Genomic DNA, 27842 nt, shown 5'->3' with positions numbered 1-27842 from the left:
TTCCAATTATAGAAGTTTTGCAACTACAGAAGAAAGCAAGACCAACAGAAAAGCAGAAGAATGGCATCCTGATGCAGAATTCTCCTTCTGACCATGCTTTTTGTATATATTCTTTTACAAATCTGCAGAAGAACAAGCATAGTACTTGTTTATGTATTATACAGTTATTAACCACCTAAATGTGCATATGGATAAATATATCAATCATCTTAAACTTCATGTCCATGTTATTTCGAAGGTATGTTTATGGTATTGTAATTTGAATGGGTACTTCTCATCAATGGCAACCTTGACATGTCAAGGGTATTTGGATGGTTAAAACAATGTGTTATATATTGATTAAAATTGATTCTATTTTTTAAAATATGTAAACTCCACAAATAAGAGAGGTCCCAATACCTATAACACAACAGTGGCATGTGTGGGTGAAGTAGTTTGGGTGAAAGAGGCAATCTGTTCATGTGTGGACATGGTCCAGTCAGAAAAGGAAATGCTGTTCAAAGAAAACAGGTGGAGGAGATTGTTGATGCCGAAATCATTTGACAATCGATAATGTCATGGGTAAGGGTGATATAACAGCTCTTATAATGATAAACAGATGGACTCAGAGTAAAAAATCCATTTTTAAAGTGATGGGAAAGAAGTTAAGAATCATATCCAAGTTACCGTTGGTAGTTGTCACTTGTTGAGTGGCATCGTTTCCTTAAAAAAGTAATAATGTGATTTATTTCGATTGCATTCACCCTCTGATTCTACATGAAAGGTTGCTTGTTAAAATGCACCAGATAGGTGGTGGTGATACTTAGTGAGATGAGGAGGAAAGTGATTAATGGAAGAAAAAAAATTAAGAAGCAGTGTTGAGAGAGAACAGCTTAAAGGAGCCAAATAGCAGTGGGATACTCTGCGTTTTTGTGTTACTGGCGTTTAGTACATAAGCCAGATTCAAATATTGACGATAATTTTTCTTTGTGGATCTAAAGTAGCGGAGTGTTCGGAAAATATTTAAAAAAAAAATGAGAAAAGTGGACTGGTACTGTAATTTGAATGGGTACTTTTCATCTATGGCAACCTTGACATGTCAAGGCTATTTGGATGGTTAAAACAATGTGTTATATATTGATTAAAATTGATTCTATTTTTTAAAATATGTAAACTCCACAAATAAGAGAGGTCCCAATACCTATAACACAACAGTGGCATGTGTGGGTGAAGTAGTTTGGGTGAAAGCAGCAATCTGTTCATGTTTCTTGAAAAGCTGAGGATGTGGGAGTTGTCTTCATATGGAAAAATGGATGGGAAAGGCAATGAAGGAAGAAGAGATGTTAGTTTGATAAGTTTTGGATTGAAATATGTATGAATGTTGATTATCAGCTAATGCTGATCAATGTTCTATGAGTAGAAGGCAGATGAAAGAAAAAAAAATAGATGGTAGTTGCCAGTTCTGTGTAAGTACCAATGAAAGTACTTGTAATAAAGACAATGCAGAAACAGAGCATTAATGAGAAAATGACTATAGGGGAGTTTGGAGTGGGGTATCTATTAAGCAGAGTCTGACCTCTTAAGTATTGGGAATTCTTAGGGAAGTATTTGGGGTGGATCACCCTCAATATATTCTAAGGTCATGCAGATTTGGGACTTAAAGTGTTAGGAGTTGAGCAGGAAAGAAGTACTGCTTTGAATGAAAAAGAATACCAAAGAATTTTTGGAGGAAATGGATGTGATATGTTTGTGCTAGAATAAGCTAGATGTGAAAGTCAGTCCAAGAAGGGGAAACTGATTTTGAATGGAAATTGGAATAACAAAAGTAAGAGGAAGAGAAGTAGCATCTTTCTTCCGAGTAATAAGACAACATTGAAATTCACCCGATTATTTTCATCCCAACTGAGAATGGTGAGATCAGTCTTCAAGACATCAGTTATGGAAGAGCTTGAATAATTTAAGTACTGCAAAGTTTCTTGAATGGAGAGCATACTGTCACCAGCAAAACTATAGACTGGATTTGAGGTTACAGAGAGCAGGTTATTGATATCTAGAAAGAAGAGAGTGGGCAAGAGCACAAAGCCCCAGGATACTCCAGCATTGATGGAACAATTTGATAACAGGAAGCCATCCACCACATGCAATGACCAGAGAAGCTGGCAATCCAATCATATAGAGCAGGAGGTAGACCATAAGAGAGTTTGGTAAGAAAGCCTCTATGCCATATATAATCAAATGTTGTGGAAATATCAAGAGTGACCACAAGTCTCTCTAAACTTTTTCATGCCCTGTGTTACAAAGGTTGGTATGGTTAGTGAGGAGATCAGTACAATAACAGTGGCTGAATCCATATTACTGATCACTAATTATTGAATTGCATTCTGAACTTTATGTTCATGTTGTTCCCAATTTTAAACACAAGAATGTATATAAACAAGCTTTTTAGCCTATGATGCACCCAAGATTTAATCTACTATTTTTAGTCAAAAATAGTAGTTTAAAGAAGTGTGTAAACATGAAAGCAACCGTTTTCTCTAAACATGAAAAAGGTTGCTTGCATATTTATTCTTATGATCACTAATGGCCATCTTCATTACTTTTAACTGTTTTCAAACTCTTAGAAAGGCTTGTGTCGGCAGCACATGCTAGTTTATTTTAATAATATTGATTACAACACAGAATGACAACAAAAACAAAAATCTGGTATAATAGCGAGACAAAAAAAAAGGTGTAACGGACAACATGCCATCTGTTCACACCTCAATTCTTTCTCGGGACTCTCGTATCTGCGGTCTCTAGTCTTTGGTAAAGTGCTTTACTTCTGACCCAGCTCTCGGATCCATAACTAAAAACTTGTTTGAACACTGTCTTGTATACAACTAATTTAGTGTTCCGACTAATTTTTCTCTCTTATTCCATATGAATTTATTCGATTGACTTTCTACCATACCAGCTTTGTTGATTCTGTTCTCTATTTCTATATTTAATTTACTATCTTCACTAAAAATCGTGCCAAAGTAGCTGAAATGTTTTACTTGTTCCACAGGTTCTCCATTCACAACACAATTGACATTTTCAACGATTCTGCCTATTTTCATTATCTTTTTATTGCTGAACTTCATACCACATCTATTACAATGGTTATTTAATTTAGTCAGTGAATCTTGCAGACTAGTATCGGATTTATTTAGAAGTATAACATCATCCGCATAAAGCAAAGAGCTGACATTAACATCCCAATTTTGATATCATGTTTAATACCACTTTCCTTCATAATGTGATTCATATAGATAATGAATAACAGAGGGGATAACGTACATACTTGTCACACACCAGATTTAACATTAAACCATCTTCCTGTACTTCCTTCAATTTTAACTGCTGACTTAAAACTCAAATAAAGACAAAGTATTGCTTGATATAATGCCCTGCTGACACCATATAACTGTAGTGTATTAATAGCTTCTCCCTTGGCACCTTGTCATATGCCTTTTCCAAATCGACAAAACTTAAATACAGATCTTTGTTATATTCTCATGATTTCTCCACTATTTGTCGTAAAGTGAAGATCTGATCCTGACAGCCTCTATTTGGCCTGAATCCAGCTTATTCTTCACCAAGCTTTTCTTCCACAATTTTTCTCAACCGTTTCTCAAGTTAACTTGCATATATCTTACCAGGAACACTCAGTAAGGAAATACCTGTGTAATTCTCACATTCAGTTTTATTTCCCTTTTTATATATGGTACTATGAGAGCTCTACTCCAATCATCGGGAATTCGTCCCTCTGTCCAGGCATTCTGAACTATTCAGTGCAGCCACTATAAGACTTTTATACAATCATACTTCAGTATTTCTGGTCGAATATCATCTACTCCTGCTGCCTTTCCACATTTCAAGCCTTTGATGGCTTTTTCTATTTCAAGAATGGTTATGTATTCCTGACTGCATGCCTGGTCAGTGTTTTTTACAACTGTGCTGTCACCACTGCTTATTTCATTTAGCAGTTTTTCAAAGTAATTACTCCATACTTCAAGGATATCTTTTTCTCCCGTTTTCATGTCACCTTTATCATCTCTAACTCCTTTTACAGCACTCTTTCCTCCATTCCTAAGCTTCTTCAACAACCTCCAGAATATTTTGCCATCTTCTTGATATTTATTTTCTATGTTCCTGCCAAAGTCCTCCTATGATTTTTGTTTAGCTAGTTTTACACAGTGTTTAGCTTTCTTACATTTGTCTCTGTATTCTCTAAGAGCACAAGCCGACTTATTTGCCAGGAACTTTTGATATGCTTACTTCTTTTCCTTCACTGCCTCTTTAACTTCATGTGTCCACCATGGAGTTCTAATTTTTCTACCCTTGTAGACAACTTCACCACATGCCTCTCTAGCTGAATCAATCAGGATTTTCTTCAAGGCTTGCCACTGAATCTCCAAGGTTAGGTTCCTGTTCTCAAACTCTTTCATTTTTTTCTTCAATCATGTTTGTGTATTTTAGTGTACAGTTCACAACTGAGAGCTGCTCAACTTTTACTTTTATTCGCTTTAAAACTTTCTTAAATGTTATTCTTTTCAATATGAAATTCAATTTTATCCTGCTCAAGACTAAATAGCAATCACTTCCAATTTCAAATCCTCTGTACACTAGAGAGAAAACATCACTATCAACAATAACATAGTCAATGAGACTTTTCTTATTCCTTGCCTCTTCTCTCCATGTGAATTTGTGCACATTTTTATGTTGGAACATGGTGTTAGTAATAACCAGTCCATGTCCTGAGCAGAAATCCAACAGACATTTGCCATTATTATTAGCTTTGCTATTTTCTTCAAATTTTCCCAAAATATTTTTGTATGTCTGACAATCACTTCCTACTCTGCTATTTAGATCCCCAACAAGGACCAACTTTTCCTTTTTCATTGTGTCAGTAGCTTTCTCAAGAGCCTCAAAAAATTCTTTCACTTCTACCTTAGTAGAACCCTCTGTGGGACCATAGGCACAAATAAGTCTCATTGTCCAGTTCCCCATTCTCATATTTGCCCACATTACTCTACTTGAGATTGCTTGCAATTCAAGAAGATTAGCCTCGTATTTTTGTTGAATACTATGGCTACTCCTTCTATTCCTTGATTGTCATTGCCTGAATATAACATTTTGTATTTATTGCTCAGAAAGATCTCACCAGCTTTAATCTTTTTTGTTTCAGTCACCACTATTATGTCGATCTGGTACTTATCTAATTCCTCAGCCAGCTCCATTTCTTTGCCATTCAGGCTTCTTATGTTGATAGTACCGATCTTTAACTCTGGTGATGTTGAGTTGGGGCGTGTTTTCAGATTTGTTCCAGTAGCTGACTTTTCGCTGTTCGCCCTGGTTGCATGGCGAAAACAACGGGGGCCTTGTTTAACCGGGCGACACTCCAGCCGGCATGAAACTTTTTCGTGCTGTACCATCATTTTTATTTTGGTTTAACCAATAAGAATACAATTTGGTCGGCTAAATCCAAAATTGCCAGCCCATCCTCGTTCGTTCAACATCCAGGTAGATACCCAACAGGATGCACCACAAGAAGGTGAGGATTGGACATTAGGTCAGAAGCCCTGGTCGGTTCTCCGCATTCCTTTAAAGGCTATGTGGATGTCTCCTCTCAGTTATACAGCTTTGACCCTTAAGCGCACAGTCTGTGGGAGGATAGTGTTTTTCCCTTTATGAGTCATTCCAGTTGTGTCTACACTAACTGTTGCTAAATATAGTACTGTAAATATCTGTACTATATTTTATGATAAACAAAGCTACTTAATTTCTTGCTTTTGCAATACAGTGTTCTTTATCTATTTCAGTAGTTTTTCCTTTTCTTTAATTTTAGTTATCTCAAATATGATATTCTAAATCTATATTTCATTCCACTGATCATCTTCCTTTTTCACTATTTGTATTCATATTTCATTTTAGGTTATTTATTGTATATATATCTAAATTTCACATAACTATGCTTCATTCTCTACATCTTTGCATATTGCATGTTTTGACTCAAACTTCCCAAATATTTTGTCATCCTTGCTTTCTGAAATTGCACTACCAGGTAATGTTCTTTTAGTTACTCTTATGTAATCTAAATTTTATATTATACATAATTTTAGATTAATTTGTCTTTGGTTGGTAAGTAATTTACAAAATGTAGTTCACAGAACTTTATCAGGTTTAATCTCTATTAGTCTTAAGAAGTATGTTAAATGTTAATGGTACATTTTTTTATTTCATGAAATAGTTGAATAAATATATCAGATACTGCCTATAAGCATATAGATAAAAGTAGATTGAGATGCCTGAAATTCAATGTGAGATGTCACTGTTTCTTTACACTGAGTTAGCTTTGCAATAGGAAAACCGCATCAATTTACATATTTGGCACAATAACAAAGTACCACGTGATATCAACGTCACGTGCAGCTGCTATAAACAGACACACGTATCCTCTGTAAGTGATCAGTAAACGTTTGCCAGTGAGCAGATAGTTGGGGGGGGGGGGGCAGTGAACAGCCACACTTGTTGGTTGCTCCTATAATACTGTATGAAGGGTGCACAAGGACTGCATTAACCATGAGCAGACATTCAGCAGAGGGGTTCACAATGGTCAGTCTTGCATGGGTGAACTTAGAGGTGAGCATCGGGTGTCACGATTGGTATCTCAGCTACAACATGGAACAGTCATAGCTTACTTACCAGTACAACAGTGGGACAGTTCGATCCATTTCCACATGTACCATGTGGCATACCTTACTTCACCTGGGTTCCACAGCTGAAGATCAACAAGGGTACCATGATGATGGTCAAGCATCGCAAACCATGCCTTATATGGGCAAAGGAACATTGGTAATAGACCCTCAACAGATGGAAGAAGGTCGTCTAGAGTAATGAATCCTGTTTCCTGCTGCACCATGGCGATGCCGGGTTTGCATTTGGCTTAAACAGCATGAAGTCCTATCCCTTGGTTACACAGTTGGGGTTCAACAGGCCAGTGGAGATGGTGTTATGGTCTAGGGAGCTTTTCCCTGACACACCCTAGGTCTGTTGGTTATCATTCCACAAACATTTAATAGTGAATGCTACAGGGATGTGTCAGCCGAGTATCTCCATTCATATCTGCAGGAGGTCTACCTGACCACAGTGCCATCTTTCAACAGGACAATGCACCTTGTCATCAGGCTCGTATGATTACTGAGTGGTTGGAGGAATACGGCAAGGAATTTGCCACATTGCCTTGGCTCCCAAACTCCCCTGACTGTAACTCAATTGAACATGTGTAGGATTATCCTAGAATGCTAGTAGCAAGGCTTATGCGTTGGTCATACATAACTGGTAATTAGTTTACGGAATTAACAATGCATATAAAGTATATTAATTAAAGGTAACTTTAATAAATAACTTCTATATTTCGGCAACGTCACGTTGCCATCTTCGGGAACATAAAGATATGGTATGTGCAAGCAGGCACTAACAAAAGCAAATGAGGAAGAAAGCAAGAAACTAATATTGTTCCTAAAGTCCTAATGGTGCCCTCTGGTGGGCTAATTTGGTTGACTTGGCAGTTGGGCTGAAGTTCTCATAATGTAAGTCTCCCAAATTTGGGGTAGTTTCATGCACCCAAATTTGTTGAGGTTAGGAACGTTTTTTAGAGCTGCTGAAGATTCCTTGAATAATCTCTCGTATTTAAACTTGCTGCGGTGTATTATTTTTGTTTTCTTCCAACGAATTCTGTGGTGGGTATCTAAGGCATGGTCTGCCAGCCCAGAGCGGCTGTACTGGTGAAACTGGAGGTAGTCTTTGTGTTCTGAAATCCTGATATTTGCTGTTCTGCCTGTTTGGTCAAAGTAGGACAATTTACAGCTGCAAGAGACCTGGTATACACCAGGTAGGTCTAGGGGAAGTGGTTGGTCTTTGCTAGAGCGGATAAGGGATGCCAACTTTTTATATGGTCTGTAACAGGAAGTAAGGGGTTATAAAAACACTATATAACAGGGCAAAATTAATCTGCTCAGATGACAAGGCCCTAACTACTGAACTAAACCTCATCGACAACACTTTCTTAGCCAATGGCTATAACCCCAAAAAAATCCAAAAAATACTTAAACCAGTAAACCCCCCCCTTCACAATAAAGATTACACCAAATTTATCACCATCCCCTACATCCAGGGCACCTCTGAGAAAATAACCAATATCCTCAGAAAATATGACCATACTTCCTGTTACAGACCATATAAAAAGTTGGCATCCCTTATCTGCTCTAGCAAAGACCAACCACTTCCCCTAGACCTACCTGGTGTATACCAGGTCCCTTGCAGCTGCAAATTGTCCTACTTTGGCCACACAGGCAGAACAACAAATATCAGGATTTCAGAACACAAAGACCACATCCGGTTTCACTAGTACAGCCGCTCTGGGCTGGCAGACCATGCCTTAGATATCCACCACAGAATTCGTTGGAAGAAAACAAAAATAATACACCGCAGCAAGTTTAAATACGAGAGATTATTCAAGGAATCTTCAGCAGCTCTAAAAAACGTTCCTAACCTCAACAAATTTGGGTGCATGAAACTACCCCAAATTTGGGAGACTTACATTATGAGAACTTCAGCCCAACTGCCAAGTCAACCAAATTAGCCCACCAGAGGGCACCATTAGGACTTTAGGAACAATATTAGTTTCTTGCTTTCTTCCTCATTTGCTTTTGTTAGTGCCTGCGTGCACATACCATATCTTTATGTTCCCGAAGATGGCAACGTGACGTTGCCGAAATATAGACGTTATTTATTAAAGTTACCTTTAATTAATATACTTTATATGCGTTGTTAATTCCGTAAACTAATTACCAGTTATGCTAGAATGAGAATTGCCGATCCTCCTCCACTGAATGAGTGTGAACCGACAGAGTTGCAGCAGTAGACATGAATCAAGTTATGCATAGAGGATGTTCGACACCTCGTTGAATCTGATCCTAAGCACCTGTGAGCTGTGACTGCATAGAGAGGTGGACCAAAGTGTTATTAGGTGGGTGTTCCTAATGCAAAGCTAACTCAGTGTATGTATCTCAAATACAAATATTTTTGCATGTCCAGAAAAAGGTGGTCATTTATTTCAATTTTCTTTAATTCCTACTGCCACCAAGTTTTATCATTTTATCCCATTACTTGTGTTTTGAAGAACTAGAAGCTAAAAAGTTTTCAGAAGTTCAAAGATATATATTTATATCTGCATATAATGCTTAACACGATGCAAGTTGCTCTGCTCAGTACTTCAAATGGTATATACAGAGCTGCCTAAAAGCTTACTAGTTTGAATATAAACCAACCGAATGCTGATCAGGAAACAGGAAAAGTAATAAATTTTTATATGTAACAAACAAAGTTCATTGCAAAAACGTCATTAACAAAGTTAGTTTAAGAATTTAAAAGATACCTGCTGGGTGTCTGAAAACAAGAATGGAGTCCCACTAAAAATGGATAATTGGATGCAGTCTCAAATACATGCTTTTCTGTCTGGACCCAATCAATATCCTGTAAAAATTTAAATTCCTTTTAGTTTCTTTCCAATTAAAATGAATGAAATTATAAAACTTACATCCTTTCTTAAATACATTTGCAGGGTGATGCATTACTGCTGTTCATTTCTCTTACCATGATCGATTTTTATGACCATAACTATAAAGTAAAAACAGATTTCTACATTCTTTCACAAAAAATATGAATTTCTATTTTATATATATATATATACAGGGTGTTCGGGATAAATTTGACATATTTATAATTAATTATATTTTTCCGTAAGTTACATGTATTAACACACACTTCTCTTCATTTAAAAGTTTGGACCCTTCTTCATTCATATACAAGATGTCAGAAAGGATGGATAGCTGGAACCCACCTGAATCATGGAAGAGAATAACTTGTATCATGATGATTCGTGCCCGCCATCAAAATAAGGATATTACGACTGCTGCCCAATGCTCCCTGAATACAGTAAAAACAATCAGGCATGAACTAGAGACTTGCAATGGTGACTACGAGGATGTAGCAAGAAGAAAGATCCCTAGCAGACGACCTGATTGCGTTCGTACAGCAGAATTCCTCGCAAATCTGCAGGAACAGGTGTTGAAGAACCCTGGCATTGGAATTCGGGCTTTGTTCGTGGAGTTGCTAACTGTAGTCAAGCCCTGGATAACAAGGGTAGCCAATGGTAGGCCGTATGTATGGCAGCAGGATTCGGCCCCTTGCCACACCTCTGGGAAAAGTCAAAAATGGTTGTCTGAAAATTTCTACGACTTCACCAGTCCAAATGTTTGGCCTCCAAACTCCCCAGACCTTAACCCCATGGATTATTTTGTATGGGGCGCAGTTGAAAAAGACACCAATCGCACTTCCAGTAATACAAAAGCCCAGTTAATGGATAAAATTAAAACAGTTTTTGCGGCCCTTCCCAGGGAGACTGTAGCATCAGCTTGTTTGAGGTTCCGAAGCAGAATTGAAGCTGTGATCGATGCTAATGGTGGTTATTTTGAGTAAATCTTGTTGATAGTATTGTAATTAACTCTGCCTGTAATGTTTTTTTGTCAATTCATTAAATTTAATAGATACAAAGAAGATTTTCTTTTTCCTTACGAAACTGTCAAATTTATCCCGAACACCCTGTATATATATATATATGAAAGAATGATCATTAACTCAGTTAACATATATTTTTTTAAAAAGAATTGAATGACTAGAACCGAGATTTAAGTAAAAAGGTTTTAATATTAAAAACACGACTAGTTTCGGCTTGTAACAGCCTTCATCAGGTGACATTATAAAAGAAAGAAAAAAGAAAAAACACTAAAACACTGAAGCTTAAATGAACTATGAACAACATAGAGTCTCTATACATAATTGACATTAAAACGTGGTTGTATTTAAAGCTGTTCTTTCATTTATTGTATTGTTGGGAAAGTACGTGCTAGTAGCATCTAGTGAACGCCAGTACATGATTACAGCTTAATGACTATCTGGGAGGTTGTAGCTCAAGTTATTATTTAGATGAACAGGATTGAAGATGATTTCCCTAGATTCCATGAGTTTTCTCTCTAGTTCATCATTGCAACGGAAGATGTTAGTAAATTTTTCCCATCAGACTTTGTGACTTTGGCTTTCATCATTAGGATTAGCCGAGAAAAGGATATGACTTGATAATGCACTGGCTCGCTGTCTCTTGTAAGTAATGTCCCTCATGTGTTCTTCCATACGCAATTCGACAGATTTGTCTGTCTGCCCAAAATAAGGAATATCACAATCACACAATATTTTATATACACCAGGGTATTTAAGATGATGATGACGACGACAAGGTTTTGGGTGGCTTATTAAGAAACGGATTTTTGGAAGTGGAGTGAACAAAGTTCTGATATTGTATTTTCTTAGAACTTTCGCTAATTTATGTGAAACTGTACTTATATAAGGAATAGATATATTGCCTTTGAATCTATTTGTTTCTTCTGAGCAATGTCTAGGAGGATTAAGAAGGACTCTTTCAATGATTCTCTTGGAATATCCATTAACTTTGAAAGAAGTTTTGAGATGGTTTATTTCTGTAAGAAGTTCATTTGGATCATCCAGAAGAGAACGGGCTCTATGTCCCAAGGTGGAAATTATTCCAAGCTTATGAGGAAGGAAGTGATGGGACTGACTATGCAGATATCTGTTGGTATGTGTGGGCTTTCTATATATCGATATTTTGAGTTTACCAGAAGAGCAGATCAGTTTGACATCAAGAAAAAGCGGGGAATTATCCGTTTCAAGTTCGTCAGTAAACCTAATACTTTGATGTCGGCTATTGAGAGTGTTTTGGCTAATTTCTCTCTTATTCCATATAAATTTATTCAGTTTACTTCTTACCATACCAGCTTTGTTGATTCTGTTATCCATTTCCATATTTAATTTACCATCTTCACTAAAAATCGTGTCTAAGTAGCTGAAATGTTTTACTTGTTCTATAGGTTCTCCATTCACAATGCAGCTGATATTTTCAATGCTTCTGCCTATTTTCATTATCTTTGTCTTGTTATTGCTGACCTTCATACCATATCTATCACAGCAGTTATTCAATTTAGTCAGGGAATCTTGCAGACTTGTAGCAGAGGATTTATTTACAAGTATAACATCATCCGCATAAAGCAAGGAGCTGACATCAATCTCCAATTTTGATATCAGATTTAATACCACTTTCCTTCATAACGTAATCCATATAGATAATGAATAACATAGGTGATAATATACATCCTTGTCTGACACCAGATTTAATAGCAAACTATCTTCCTGTACTTCCTTCAATTCTAACTGCTGACTTATAACTCAAATAAAGACTAAGTATTGCTTAATATAATGATCCACTGACACCATATAACTGTAGTGTTTTGAATAGCTTCTCTCTTGGCACCTTGTCATATGCTTTTTCCAGATCTACAAAACTTAAATACAGATCTTTGTTATATCCCCATGACTTTTCAACTATTTGTTGTAAAGTGAATATCTGATCCTGACAGCCTCTATTTGGCCTGAATCCAGCTTGTTCCTCACCAAACATCTCTTCCACAATCCTTCTCAACCGTTTCTCAAGTATAGTGGCATAAATCTAACTAGGAACACTCAGTACAGAAATACCTCTGTAATTCTCACAATCAGTTTTATTTCCCTTTTTATATATGGGTACTATGAGAGCTCTACTCCAATCGTCCAGAATTCATCCTTCTGTCTAGGCTTTCAGAACTCTGCAGTGCAACCACTGTAAGACTTTTATACCTCCATACTTGAGCATTTCTGGTCTAATATCATCTAATCCAGCTGCCTTTCCACGTTTCAGACTTTTGATGGCTTTTTCTACTTCGAGCATGGATATATATTCCTGATTGCATACCTGGTCAGTGTTTTTTATCACTGCTGTCATCATTTGAGCATTTCTGGTCTAATATCATCTAATCTAGCTGCCTTTCCACGTTTCAGACTTTTGATTGCTTTTTCCACTTCGAGCATGGATAAATATTCCTGATTGCATACCTGGTCAGTGTTTTTTATCACTGTGCTGTCATCACTGCTAGTTTCATTTAGCAATTTTTCAAAGTAATTACTCCATACTTCAAGGATATCTTTTTCTCCAGTTTTCATATCATCTTTGTCTCTAATTCCTTTTACAGCACTCTTTCCTCCATTTCTGAGCTTCTTCAACAACCTCCAGAATATCATGCACCTTCTTGATATTTATTTTCTATATTCTTGCCAAAGTCCTCCCATGACTTTTGTTTAGCTAGTTTTACACAGTGTTTAGCATTCTTACATTTGTCTCCGTATTCTCTAAGAGCAAAAACTGACTTATTTGCCAGGAACTTTTGATATGCTTTCTTCTTTTTCTTCACTGCCTCTTTAACTTCCTGTGTCCACCATGGAATTCTGATTTTTCTATCCTTCCACATGCCCCTCTGGCTGAATCAATCAGTGTTTTCTTTAGGGCTTGCCATTGAATCTCCAAGGTTTGGTTCCTGTTCTCAAACTCTTTCATTTTTTTCTTCAATCATGTTTGTGTATTTCAGTCTACAGTTCACATCTGAGAGCTGCTCAACTTTTATTCGCTTTAAAACTTCCTTATATGTTATTCTTTTCAATATGAAATTCAATTTTATCTTGCTCAAGACTAAATGGTTATCACTTCCAATTTCAAATCCTCTGTACACTCTGGTGTCCTGCACCAGGAAGAAAACATCACTATCAACAATAACATAGTCAATGAGACTTTTCTTATTCCTTGACTCTTCTCTCCATGTGAATTTGTGCACATTTTCATGTTGGAACATGGTGTTAGTAATAACCAGTCCATGTCCTGAGCAGAAATCCAACAGGTATTTGCCATTATTATTAGCTTTGCTATTTTCTCCAAATTTTCCCAAAATATTTTTGTATGCCTGACAATCATTTCCTACTCTGCTATCTAGATCCCCAACAAGGACCAACTTTTCATTTTTTATTGTGTCAGTTGCTTTTTCTAAAGCCTCAAAAAATTCCTCCACTTCTACCTTAGGAGAACTTTCTGTGGGACCATAGGCACAAATAAGTCTCATTGTCCATGTCCTCATTCTGATATTTGCCCACATCACTCTACTTGAAATTGTCTGCCATTCAAGAAGATTAGCCTCGTATTTTGTGTTGAATACTATGGCTACTCCTTCTTTTCCTTGATTGTGATTGCCTGAATATAGCATTTTGTATTTATTGCTCAGAAAGAGCTCATCAGTTTGGTCTTTTTTTGTTTCAGTCATCCTTATTATGTCGATCTGTACTTATCTAATTCCTCAGCTAGCTCCATTTCTTTGCCATTCAGGCTTCTTATGTTGATAGTACTGATCTTCAATTCTGGTGATATTGAGTTGGGGTGTGTTTTAGGATTTGTTCCAGTAGCTGACTTTTCGCTGTTCGCCCTGGTTCCCTGGCGAAAACAACGGGGGCCTTGTTTAACCAAGCGATGCCCCAGCCGGCATGAAATTCTATCATGTTGTACGACCATTTAATATTGGGATTAAGCCAATAAGAATTCAATTTGGTCGGCTAAATCCCAAATTGCCAGTCCATCCTCGTTGGTTTAGTATCCAGGTAGATACCTAACAGGGTACACCACGAGAAGGTGAGGATTGAACATTAGGTCAGAAGCCCTGGTCGGTTCTCCACATTCCTTTAAAGGCTATGTGGAGGTCTGCTCTCAGTTATACAGCTTTGACCCTTAAGCAACCCTTGTGTATATGTATATATTTCTATAATATGTAATGCAATTTTTTTGAGTTAGTGGTCTTTTCTTATCCATATTGTGGGGTTATAAATATATATTATAATAATAATTATAAAACAAAATCTCAAGAAAGAAGTAAATGTAACGTACTTGACTAAGTTTGATTCATTAATGATGAATTTACACACATATCGCTAACTCTGCGTTAGCGAAACAATGACAAATCTAAGCGTGTCTATGTACAAATTATCTCGTAGTTGGCTACTGCAAAGACAAACCTTTTTGTTACATATGCCAACTACAAGATAACTCGTGAGACCTTTTTTTCAAAAAAAAAAAAAAAAAAAAAAAAAAAAAAAAAAAAAAAATTCTCTACATTTTTTGGTGATTATTATGCATTATAATTAGAGTTTTGAATAATATGATATGATTAAATGAAATTGGCTTCGGAGACCTGAATCCGGAAAATTGCTGTGGCAGGCAACGTGTTAACAGCTATTTGTAATACAGCCAGTGGATACAGAAAGTGCTCAGTTTATGAAAAGCAAAATGAATATATATATATATAACTTGAAATCAGTTTGAATTGCATTTCAGATATTCGATATCATGCAGACACTTCAATGCTAATTGCATTGAAGTGTCTGGATGAAACTAAAGCTTTTCTAAAATGCGACCACTCGACGTGGAAGCTGCATACATATGCTAAAAGCTAGTGCCCACCAAGGAATAAGGGAAGGACAGACACCCAGGTGCAAACGAGACATGTTAATATAATTTTAAATATGGAAATCATAAAGGTCAAATGAACAATAGCTAAAACTGAAAGTTTTTAAATGTCTAAAAGAGGATCATACTCACAGAGCACATTTCAATATTCTATATGATTTCCTCAATTAGCTAATCTTCAGACTCATCATGACTTCTCAAAGGAAGCTTTTGCTTAGCCAAATAGCATACAACATCAATTAATTTTTTAAAATGTCTCAATTTTTTTTTACCTATTCATTATGATGAGTAACTTCAATTTTTCTTTGTTAAGGAGAATGTCGATTCTTTGTTTTCTAAACATGTTAAGATTTAAAAATGATTGAACATGTGATTGGAAGCATTGATGTTTCTGCACTACTGCTGTTAAATGATTAAGATCAGAATATCCAAACTTATTTCAAACGCTTTTCTCATCATCATCATCATCAAATTCCTGCCATGTACCTTCAAGGGGTGTACAGGATACGATAGTACTACATGAAAAAATTACATCATTACTAACTTCCTATCTACAATTTTCCTCCAAATCAGTCTGTTACTTGTCAAGACTCCAACATTATTAGATCTTATATTTCTATCGTCTAAGGCACTTTGTACCGTATCAATCCACCTATATCTTGGTCTTCCTCTGGGTCGTTTTCCTGCCAACCTGGCAGAGAACACTTGTTTTGCTAATCTTTCCTCTCCCATTTTATGTAAGTGACCATACCACATGAGATTAGCTCTGCTAACGCATTCCTGGATGCTGACAATGTCAAGTTCTTTCCTAATATCCTCATTTTTAATATGATATTGCCATTGATGCCATCTGTTCACGCCTCTAATCTTTCTCAGGATTCTCATATCTGCAGTCTCTAGTCTTTGGTCAAGTGTTTTACTTCTGACCCAGCTCTCAGATCCATAAGTTAAAACCGGTTTGAACACTGTCTTGTATACAGCTAATTTAGTGTTCCGACCAATTTCTCTCTTATTCCATATGAATTTATTCAATTGACTTCCCACCATACCAGCTTTGCTGATTCTGTTGTCTAATTCTATATTTAATTTACCATTTTCAGTAAAAATCGTCCCTAAGTAGCTGAAATGTTTCACTTGTTCCACAGGTTCTCCATTCACAACACAGTTGACATTTTCAATGATTCTGCCTATTTTCATTGTCTTTGTCTTTTTATTGCTGACCTTCATACCATATCTGTTACAACAGCTATTCAATTTAGTCAGAGAATCTTGCAGACCTGTTGCAGATTTATTTAGAAGTATAACATCATCTGCATAAAGCAAAGAGCTGACATTAACATCTCCAATTTTGATATCAGGTTTAATACCACTTTCCTTCATAATGTGATCCATATAGATAATGAATAACAGAGGGGATAATGTACATCCTTGTCTCACACCAGATTTAACATTAAACCATCTTCCTGTACTTCCGTCAATTCTAACTGCTGACTTACAACTCAAATAAAGACTAAGTATTGCTTGATATAATGCCCCATTGACACCATATAACTGCAGCGTATTGCCTTTTCCAAATCGACAAAACTTATATACAGATCTTTGTTATATTCCCATGCTTTCTCGACTATTTGTAGTAAAGTGAAGATCTGATCCTGACAGCCTCTATTTGGCCTGAATCCAGCTTGTTCTTCACCAAGCTTTTCTTCCACAATTCTTCTCAACCGTTTCTCAAGTATACTTGCATAGATCTTGCCAGGAACACTCAGTAGGGAAATACCTCTGTAATTCTCACATTCAGTTTTATTTCCTTTTTTATATATGGGTACTATGAGAGCTCAACTCCAATCATTGGGAATTCGTCCCACTGTCCAGGCTTTCTGAACTATGCAGTGCAGCCACTGTAAGACTTTTATACCACCATACTTCAGCATTTCTGGTCGAAAATCATCTACTCCTGCTGCCTTTCCACATTTCAAGCCTTTGATGGCTTTTTCTACTTCAAGTATGGATATGTATTCCTGACTGCATGCCTGGTCAGTATTTTTTACCACTGTGCTGTCATCACTGCTTGTTTCATTTAGCAGTTTTTCAAAGTAATTACTCCATACTTCAAGGATATCTTTTTCTCCTGTTTTCATGTCACCTTTATCATCTCTAACTCCTTTTACAGCACTCTTTCCTCCATTTCTAAGTTTCTTCAACAACCTCCAGAATATTTTGCCACCTTTTTGATATTTATTTTCTATATTCTTGCCAAAGTCCTCCCATGACTTTTGTTTAGCTAGTTTTACACACTGTTTAGCTTTCTTACATTTGTCTCTGTATTCTGTAAGAGTAAAAACTGACTTATTTGCCAGGAACTTTTGATATGCTTTCTTCTTTTCCTTCACTGCCTCTTTAACTTCCTGTGTCCAGCAGGGAGTTCTGATTTTTTTATCCTTGCACACAACCTCACCACATGCCTCTCTGGCAGAATGAATCAATGTTTTCTTCAGAGTTTGCCACTGAATCTCCACAGTTTGATTTCTGTTCTCAAACTCTTTCATTTTCTTTTCAATAATCTTTCTGTATTTTAGTCTACAGTTCACATCTGAGAGCTGCTCAACTTTTATTCGCTTTAAAACTTTCTTACATGTTATTCTTTTCAATATGAAATTCAATTTTATCCTGCTCAAGACTAAATAGTGATCACTTCCAATTTCAAATCCTCTGTACACTCTGGTGTCCTGCACCAGGGCGAAAACATCACTATCAACAATAACATAGTCAATGAGACTTTTCTTATTCCTTGCCTCTTCTCTCCATGTGAATTTGTGCACATTTTTATGTGGAACATGGTGTTAGTAATAACCAGTCCATGTCCTGAGCAGAAATCCAACAGATATTTGCCATTATTATTAGCTTTGCTCTTTTCTCCAAATTTTCCCAAAACTATTTTTGTATGTCTCACAATCATTTCCTACTTTGCTATTTAGATCCCCAACAAGGACCAACTTTTCCTTTTTCATTGTGTCAGTTGCTTTTTCTAAAGCGTCACAAAATTCTTCCACTTCTATCTTAGTAGAACCTTCTGTGGGACCATAGGCACAAATAAGTCTCATTGTCCAGTTCCCCATTCTCATATTTGCCCACATTACTCTACTTGAGACTGACTGCCATTCTAGAAGATTAGCCTGAATATAACATTTTGTATTTATTGCTCAGAAAGATCTCACCATTTTTGGTCTTTTTTGTTTCAGTCACCCCTATTATGTCGATCTGGTACTTATCTAATTCCTCAGCTAGCTCCATTTCTTTGCCATTCAGGCTTCTTACGTTGATAGTACCGATCTTTAACGCTGGTGATGTTGAGTTGGGGTTTGTTTTCAGATTTGTTCCAGTAGCTGACTTTTCGCTGTTCACCCTGGTTCCCTGGCGAAAACAACGGGGGCCTTGTTTAACCGGGCGATGCCCCAGCCGGCATGAAATTTTGTCATGTTGTACCATCATTTTTTATTTTGGTTTAACCAGTAAGAATACAATTTGGTCGGCTAAATCCCAAATTGCCAGCCCATCCTCGTTCGTTCAGTATCAAAGTAGATACCCAACAGGGTGCACCACGAGAAGGTGAGGATTGGACATTAGGTCAGAAGCCCTGGTCGGTTCTCCGCATTGCTTTAAAGGCTATGTGGAGATCTCCTCTCAGTTATACAGCTTTGACCCTTAAGCACCCAACGCTTTTCTCTCTGAAGAATAATAAACAAGGCCAAGAAAAAAGTCTTGACTGCACTTCGAATTCAGTTAACCATTCTACTGTACTGTATTGTGAAACAGAAAATTGTCTCATGTATTCAGTTTTTGCATTTCAGTTTCTGCATGCTCTGTAAATTTGGAAGAGGAAGACAAGGCTTATCTCCTTTGAGTACAGTCATACAATCCAAAAAGTTCTGGCAGAAAACGGGATATTCAACAGATGGTCAACACTGTTTCTCATTGTAAATATGGGCAAAAAAATTATAAATATATGGAGAATTACATATTAAAAACTTGCCTATGTCTATATTATATATAAAAACTTGCCTACTGCATCAGTGCACACTTCTGCATGCAAAACAGATGAAACTCAGAAAAGAAAAACACAAACTCATGACAGCTGACAACATTCAATTGGATTGATTGACACAATAACCAATCACAGCCACTACGTGAGCTCTCAATTTGAGCTCACTAGCCTTGCCTTCTGAGTGGATTAAAAATAGTAGAATGCTAAGAATTTGACCTGCTGTGGCATTTATACACCTTTTCAAAGGGCTTAAAGGTGTATTTTGAAAACACACCCAGGCTATTATTATTATGTGACACCTCCAGGGAGTCATTTCATTGAGGAGGGCACCTCTCTGTCTCCGCCACTCAAATCCATCAACTACAACGAACTACAACTACACCAACACCATCTACCGTCCTCCACCACCACTAGTATTTTCACAGACAATCACAAACATCCATGCCCATGGCAGAATTCAAACCCGCAGCCTTTTGGCTGGAGAGCAGATACGCTAACCACTTGGCCAACCTAGGCTGGCGAATGTGATGTAATGTTTACGTGTCAAAAAGTGCCCCCTTCATGAAGTATTAGTATACTGTGTTTAATTTTAGGAATCATGCGAAGTATGCAAACAATTAGGGGAGTCTTTAACAGGAATAAATGCAAAAACATAATATCGGTGATACTGATATTTCATGGATTAGCACCGCACACCCAGAATATTCGCCCCTGCCCTGAAGAGATTTACAAGATACTATGATAACAACACATAATTAAGTTTACATTAATATTAACTTCCAGTCAACAAATTTCTTCCAAATCAATGTCTTTTGTCAGGTCTTCAATATTGTTACATTTTAATAATCTATGGCATACTAGCCACATCATGCCCAAATCTTGTTCATGATCTTGACAATACAGCATCAAATAGTTGTTTAGTTAACTGTTCTTTCCACTTCTACTCAAATGACCACACACACACACACACACACACACACACACACACACACACACACACACACACACAACCTTACCTTTGCTCACAATATCAACTTTCTTTCCAAATATCACCATTTTTATAATACAATTCTGCCAGTGATGTCAGCTCTTCACTGAAATAATTTCTCAGAATTCTCATAACTGTACTCTTTGATCAACATTTTAATTTCTAACCTAACTCTCAGATCTATTTTCACCAATTTCTGATATGTACCATAAACGGTGTGCAGGACACTATGATAGCATGAAAAGTTTACTATAATACAAACTGGCTATCAAAAATTTTCCTCTGAAGTAATCTGTTACCAGTCAGGACGCCCATACTGACAGATCTTACATCAGTCTTCTATTTTAACTGCATCAATCAACCTAGATCTTGGTCTTTATTGGGATCTTTTTCCTCTCATCCTGGCAAAAAAACATCTATTTTGCTAACCTGTTCTCACACATTCTTTTTAAGTGACCATACCACCTGAGATTAGATACTCACACATTTCTGAATGCTAACAATGTCAAGTTCCTTCCTAATATCTTCATTTTTAATATTTGGCCACTGATGCGCTCTGTTCACTCACCTAATTTTTCTTAAACTTTCTAATCTGTGGTTTCATTTAGTCTTATCAATGGTTATAATTAAGCTCTAAGATCTAGAGTTAAAATTGCATCTGAACACCATCTTATATAGAGCTAGTTTTGGTTAATGTCTCTCTTATTTCAATACAAATTTATTCAACTGACCATCCACCATAAAAGCTTATGTCTGTGGTATTCCAGAGTGGTTTATTAACTTTTCAGTTAATAAGATAGATTTGGATGTGAGATATTATTATAAAAATAAGTTAACTTAAGAATTAAAGAGATTGAGTGTGAGGCAAAATAAATACATAATTAATATCTTTATTTACAAACAAATAATATTCATGTAAAGTTTTGGTATTGATAATGTTGTAACGTGTGTATAAAATGTTTCGCAAGTGACATATAGAAATCTGCATTTTAGCATATTCTAAAGAGGACTGCAAACTTAACATCAGACAAAGATGACACAAGACTTGTTTCTTCTCTTCAAGTTCACAGGATTTGATGAGAACACACAAACAAACTTATCAAGCAAAGTTTTTTCCTCTCTTAACACTGAAATATAATTAACTCATACCTGTTCTTCTTAGAAAGCAAAACAAAAAATTACGTGTGTGCAACCTTGCTTTAAATAAGATAATATTTCATGTCTTCTTTAACATATCAGTTCTTTTTATATTTCTTTGCAATACAAAAATAATTTTTAAGTTCCCTTTTTTACCTCCTGGAAACTTCTTAACCTTGAACACAAAAATATGTTCATTTTCAAGTTTGCAATACTTAGCTAGAAAAAGTAAAAGGAACCATGTGTTGCTTTGGGAGAAAACTATATAATTCTTCATATCACTTTTATCTATACTCCAGTTTAGCTTCCTTTGAAAGAAATTAATCCAATAATTCTGGGAACTATTTGTTTCCCACATGATGATACTCTTTTCCAGCTTTTTTGAATTAACAAGCATCCATTTCTTTAAACTATATTTCTCACCTCAATCTGCAATTCTCAGAACATATTCTATTCTAATCAACAGTTGTTTTGTTCTTCTTTTTCACTATATCAACTTCCTCTTTGGAAATACAAACCTTAAGCAAACGCACAAACAGGCATGCATAATATACAGCCTCTCCCTATCAACCCCACCTTCCTGCAGTGTGGCCTGTTTCTACAACAGGGGCTCTGGCAAAACCAGGAGTATTCCTACCACAAAGGGATTCCTTCCTAGTTGAAGGAAATGCCAACTAGACACTAGGTGGCAGATGTTCTTCATCATCAAGTGAAATATCACTGCTCAGATTATTGGAGGTCCGAAGTGGCAAATGCCATGTTTGGTCCCCAAAGAAGGGATTCCAGTTTCTTTTCCTCTTCTCCATGTAGTGTGAGTGATATCCTTCAAGGCCATGACAAACATACTTAGAGACACAACATACTCGATTTCAAGGGATCATCAGTTAAAACAGTGGTGCTGCAGACTGTCCACCAGTTAATGCAAAACATGTAAATAACGAGTCAGAAGGCTTCTTGGTCAACCCCACTGTCACACATACTCTGTTAGATCATGCCTGGAGAGTCCAAGTAGCAGTATGGGGGGACATTATTCGGGCCACATAATACCCTCCCCACCACTATATCTTTTCATCTAATCATGATCAAACTTATAAAGACTCTCACAATGACAGTGAGATAACTGAATCACTTCACTAAAAACTTACTTTCCCATCTTTACTAACATCCATGGCATTAACACAAAAATGAATGATGTTCATCATCATCACTTGAGTCTTTCAGATGAGACATTTTATTCCTGACAGAAACCTGGATTACAGCTAGACCTACTACTGTACACCTCCAGCATCCAATTTATACACTTCACAATTCTTTTCACCACAACGGTGGTACTTGTGCCTTTGTGTAATCTGACATAGCCTACAAGAGAATGGCTAATTCAGAATCCCCTGCTTTCAACTTTCTCTGGCTCAAGGTTTCATTGCTCTATTAATTACATTCATTTGTTGCATTTACCAGTCTCCAAAAACTGATAACCACATAGTTCTCTTCATATTGCAATCCAGCTATCCAAATAATGAGGTCATCTTCATGGGTGACCTCAATGTCTACAATTCTAACCGACTACCCTACTCCATTGCCACTGACCAAACAGAAGTCTTTGCTAGAAGTAATGGCCTAATACACAAATTCTACATGTATCTACTCAAATTCCTGATAATCCTCTTCACTCCATATATTCTGGATCTCTTTTTGACTAGTTCTCTTCCACATACAGGTCACAGATCCTCCCAGCAACTCAGACCACAATCTTCTACATCTCCTCCTCCCACCACTCCTGACCTCACATCCTCTGGCACTACAAAGGAGCTGATTGGGATGATCTCTGGAATTTCTACTCCTTTCCTTGGTCAGACTACTACTTCCACTTACCTGACCCTAACACCTGCTATAAACAAGTCACAGAAATTATTCTCACTAGTATGAAGGCTTTCATCCCCCATTCTACACAAAATCCTCATCTGCTTTCCAGTTCTTGGTTCAGGTTGAAAGTGTATCAAAGTGATCAATGAAAAAAAAAAAAAGCTTATTGCATATGACTCACATCAAGAACTCTAGCTTCATAGTCTGCCTATATGAAAGTGCACTACATATGCAAATAAGTCATTCACTGGTGTGAAGGCCTTCATCTCCCCATTCTATACAGAATCCTCATCTGTTTTACAATCCCTGGTTCAAATGAAAGTGTATCAAAGAAGTTGAAGAAAAAAAATTCAGCTTACTGCATACTCACATCAAGAACTCCAGCTTCATACTCTGCCTATATAAAAGCACACAACATATGCAAATCAGTCATTCAGCTGATTCAAACACATATCCTGCATCATCTCTATAATTTATTATACATATATGGTATATGTATAATAAATTATAAAGATGATAGCCCAATGCAAGGAAGAAGTCTCATATCCATCCTATTCCAAAATAGGGGTGATAGAAGTTTACTACAAACTACTGTCCAACTGGCATCATCTCTGAACTCTTCAAAATAATGGAGAAAGTCATCAATAACCAACTCCTTCACTACTTACAGGCCCACCAATTAATCAATGACCAGATTCCATCATTCAAGATCCACAGCTTACATCCACTGACCTCTGAACAAATGCCATGGAAGGTTCAAAGAAACAATGCTGCTTCCCTTGACACTTCGAAAGCTTTCAACAAACTTCCACCCTTCGGTCTCCCTGCTGCCCTCAGTAAATGGATAGCAGATTTCTCTCTGGTCATTCTTTGTGATGGTAGATGGCATTTTCTCTTTAATGCTTTACTAATGCTGGAGTGCCTCAAGGCACTGTCCTATCACCTTATTCTCTTTCTCCTGTGATGACCTACTCACAATCACCATTAATCCTATCCACAGCTTTGAAGATGATAGTGCTCTCCACTCACCCTTCTCATTTGACAAACCATTCAGTACTCTGCCAACCCAGGCTACAAGATCATCTACAACTAGTGCCTTAAACATTGATCCTTGTACTATCCTTCAATGGGACAAGGACAACCTTATCATGTTCAATGTCATCAAAACAAGTCTTGCCTTTTCTCTCCCAAAACAGATTTCAGCTAACCTACCCTTACTCTCAGTAATACACATATCACCAGACAAGATCAGATCTCTCACCTTGGACTCTAGTTTTTCCTGGCATAAATACATCATATCAACAGCCTCCTCAGCATCGAAGAAACTCGACATTCTCTTTTGTTCAAGAATATTTTACATCCAAGAAACTCTTTAACTGTATACAAATTCCAAATCTGCCCGTGTTTAGAATACTTCTCACATGTCTGGCATGGTATGGTGCACCATACCATGCCAGACATGTGAGCTTCCCTCACCTTGATGCTGTCCAAAATCAAGCAATTAAGCTCATAGGTGATATCTTGCTTACAGATTGACTTGAACCACTATCTCAGAGGTGCAGTATTTCAGCACAGTGTCTATTCTACAGTTACATCCATGGTCATTGCTCTACTGAATTGGAAACCATCATTTCTCCACTTTCTGTTAATACAAGAGCAGCATCTGCCCAGCATCTCTTTACTGTGCAACTGCAAACACACTGAACCTGCTTCTTCTTGTCCTCTTTTATTCATGAAGTATTCTCAAACAACTACAAGCTGCAGCTCTTCAAAAAACTATCTCAGTCCTCATCTGCATTTCAGACACGTGGCATTGATGCGATTATTGGTCCCTCAACCATTTATGTATGGGATCAACAATAAGAGCTACAGTTCTGTACATGTGTGAAAAGCTTGTCAGAAATTTTAATATTTTCTTCTCTCAAGTTTTTAGAGTAATAAATGTCCAGTCTTATAGGATTTTTATAATACAATTTTTATGCCCAATTAAACAAAAAATATGTATTTATTTTACAGCAGATTATATACAACAATGAAATACAATATCTAGTTTCTATGCATGAATGTGTTAAGGAAGCAAGCAAGGTTTCTCTACTTGATAGTGTCATCTAAGGAAACTATAATCCTGTATCTCTTATTTGTTACTCTTTGTTAAGCGCCAGAATTTTATTTTGTATCAACAATTGCCAAGAATTTCAATGCCACTTCACTATTTATTTTTCTTTTATTTGTACAATAAAATCCTTGACAACATATTGTGTAAAGATCAACTTTTTCCAAGGACCACTTATAATTTCACTTTCACAATAGTTTCAAATATGTTTTTATTGCTTATTTCTCACTAGTTAAATTATTTTTAGATATACTAGAGAACAAATTTATTATTAAAAACAATACCTCATCATCTGTGACCAATTCTTTTTTAATAACTTTCATAGCATAAATCCTCCTGGTTTTTTTCAATTCTACCATGAGCACTTTGGCATAGGAACCTCTTCCAATAACTCTAAGTAGATCAAAGTCTTCTAAAGTATACTGTCGAGAATCAGACTGTTCTAGCTGGGGGAAAAAGAGGTATAAACAATTAAAATTTTAAAAAAGGATATGCTGTTAATCTATATCTATGGTGATATGCATATAATGCATGTTTAATTCTCTTACAATTAAATACCATATAATAAGCCAAGTAGAAATTCTGTACAATGTATGCGAAAAGAAATAGAATACATAGAAGAAACAGCACAAAAAACAATGTTATAGACAGTACTGAAAGGAGTGCTAATGATGTTCTTTAAACACGTATGCATATTAAAGTACATTTATATAATTTGCTTCCTCATATGATCCAGCATGCTGAATGTGAACATGCTCTTTCATTCCATAAGAATGAGTAGTTTTTAAGGAGATTTCTGTAAAAATCCCCTTAAAAAAGAAATATGGTTGGGTAATGCTCCAACTCTCTTTTGAAATCAGTTTACCCTAGAAAGAGAACAAAGTATATCAAAGAGATGCTGTGAAAGTTGCATTCTTTATTGAAATCGCAGTTTAGAAAGTATTGTTTTGTCAAATTAACCTTACAGGTCACATAAGAATATGTGACCTGTAAGGTTACATATTCTTATAGAATATGTGACCTGTAAGGTTAAGTTAACTACATATTCAGGAATCTCAGCAGAGCAAACAGACACTGTTATCACAAGTTTTCTTCGTTAAGAACTTGCACTCTTCCACTTCTGTATGAATATGTGCACTCCCTGTTTTCTTCAAAGTGTTGTAATTTTTAGAGGAACCTGTGGCATAGTATAATTATTATGAACAACACGTAAGTGCACAGTAATAACTTTAATTAATAAATAAGGTAGATATTTCGTACTAAAACTAATAGTACAGCTTCAGTGTTACAAACAGATAGGAATAGATTACTTATTTATTAATTAAAGTTATTATTGTGGATTTAAGTGTTGTTTTTATTAAAAAAAAAATGTTGTAAAAGCATCTGTTTGTTGATTGATGGCTCAAATCTTTGCCACAGCTTCTACGATTGTTCAAAATATCAACTGCTGAACACTACCCTTGTTTCTCAAAGTGTGGTCCACAGACTGTGGGGTGTCTGAGACCCTTTATATTATTATAAAAATAGCCAAAACTTTATTTTTATAATAATACTAACAATTTGCATTTTTCATTCTTATTGTCTCATGAGTGTACAACGTAGTTTTCTTCATATAATTAAACCAAAACAGACTGAATGTAGAAACAGGTACATTAAAGAGATTTGCAAAAATATGAAATAATGCTACTCTTCCCACTATGTTTTTATTTTATTATTTTTTTTTTTTGAAAAATAGTTATTTTTCTATAAAATGTTATTTAACATGTAACGGGTTCATTATTGTTATTTTTAAAAGAATTAATAAATAAATTTTTAGAAAATTACTGTTTTAATTTCTAATGCAATAAATATAAAACAAAATAAACACACAAAAGCTCTTTGGGCCCTCAGTAACTTTTAAGAGTGTAAAGGGATCCTGAGACCAAAAAGTTTGAGAACTGCTGCTCTATATGAAATAGACATAAATATCATGAATAAAGAATGGGGGGGGGGGTGCATTTTCATTGCAAGCAATACCAAAGATGTCAAAAAGCATTTATCATATTGCACATATCATACTCTATCAGCAGGAAGAAAGAAAGTCATGAAGAATTAAATGTTCACTCTTATTTAGGGTTTCTGTGTGAAGGATAACCTAACCCAATTCTTTAAAAATAGAACAAGAAAAAGATGGTATTTCTAATTCATAACA

The 27842-nt window shown here is 36.2% G+C and overlaps 1 protein-coding gene across 2 annotated transcripts in view; it reads right to left on the bottom strand.

Moving 5' to 3' along the window:
- Window positions 1-27842, bottom strand: part of aPKC (protein kinase C iota type) — a 380150-nt gene that overhangs the window by 99877 nt on the left and 252431 nt on the right. For both annotated transcript variants that reach the window (XM_090408542.1, XM_090408543.1), the window contains 2 exons: window positions 25936-26097; window positions 9440-9537 (listed from right to left, as the gene is read on the bottom strand). In XM_090408542.1, the coding sequence (XP_090264668.1) occupies window positions 9440-9537; window positions 25936-26097 (260 nt within the window). The remainder of the gene's footprint in view (window positions 1-9439; window positions 9538-25935; window positions 26098-27842) is intronic.

This window comes from Typopeltis vanoorti, chromosome 18 (assembly GCF_054136105.1).
Source record: "Typopeltis vanoorti isolate ZY-2024b chromosome 18, IOZ_Tvanoo_1.0, whole genome shotgun sequence".
Lineage (NCBI taxonomy): Eukaryota > Metazoa > Arthropoda > Arachnida > Uropygi > Thelyphonidae > Typopeltis > Typopeltis vanoorti.
The sequence above is the reverse complement of the archived record's forward strand: the minus strand, read 5'-3'. Positions and strand labels throughout refer to the sequence as shown.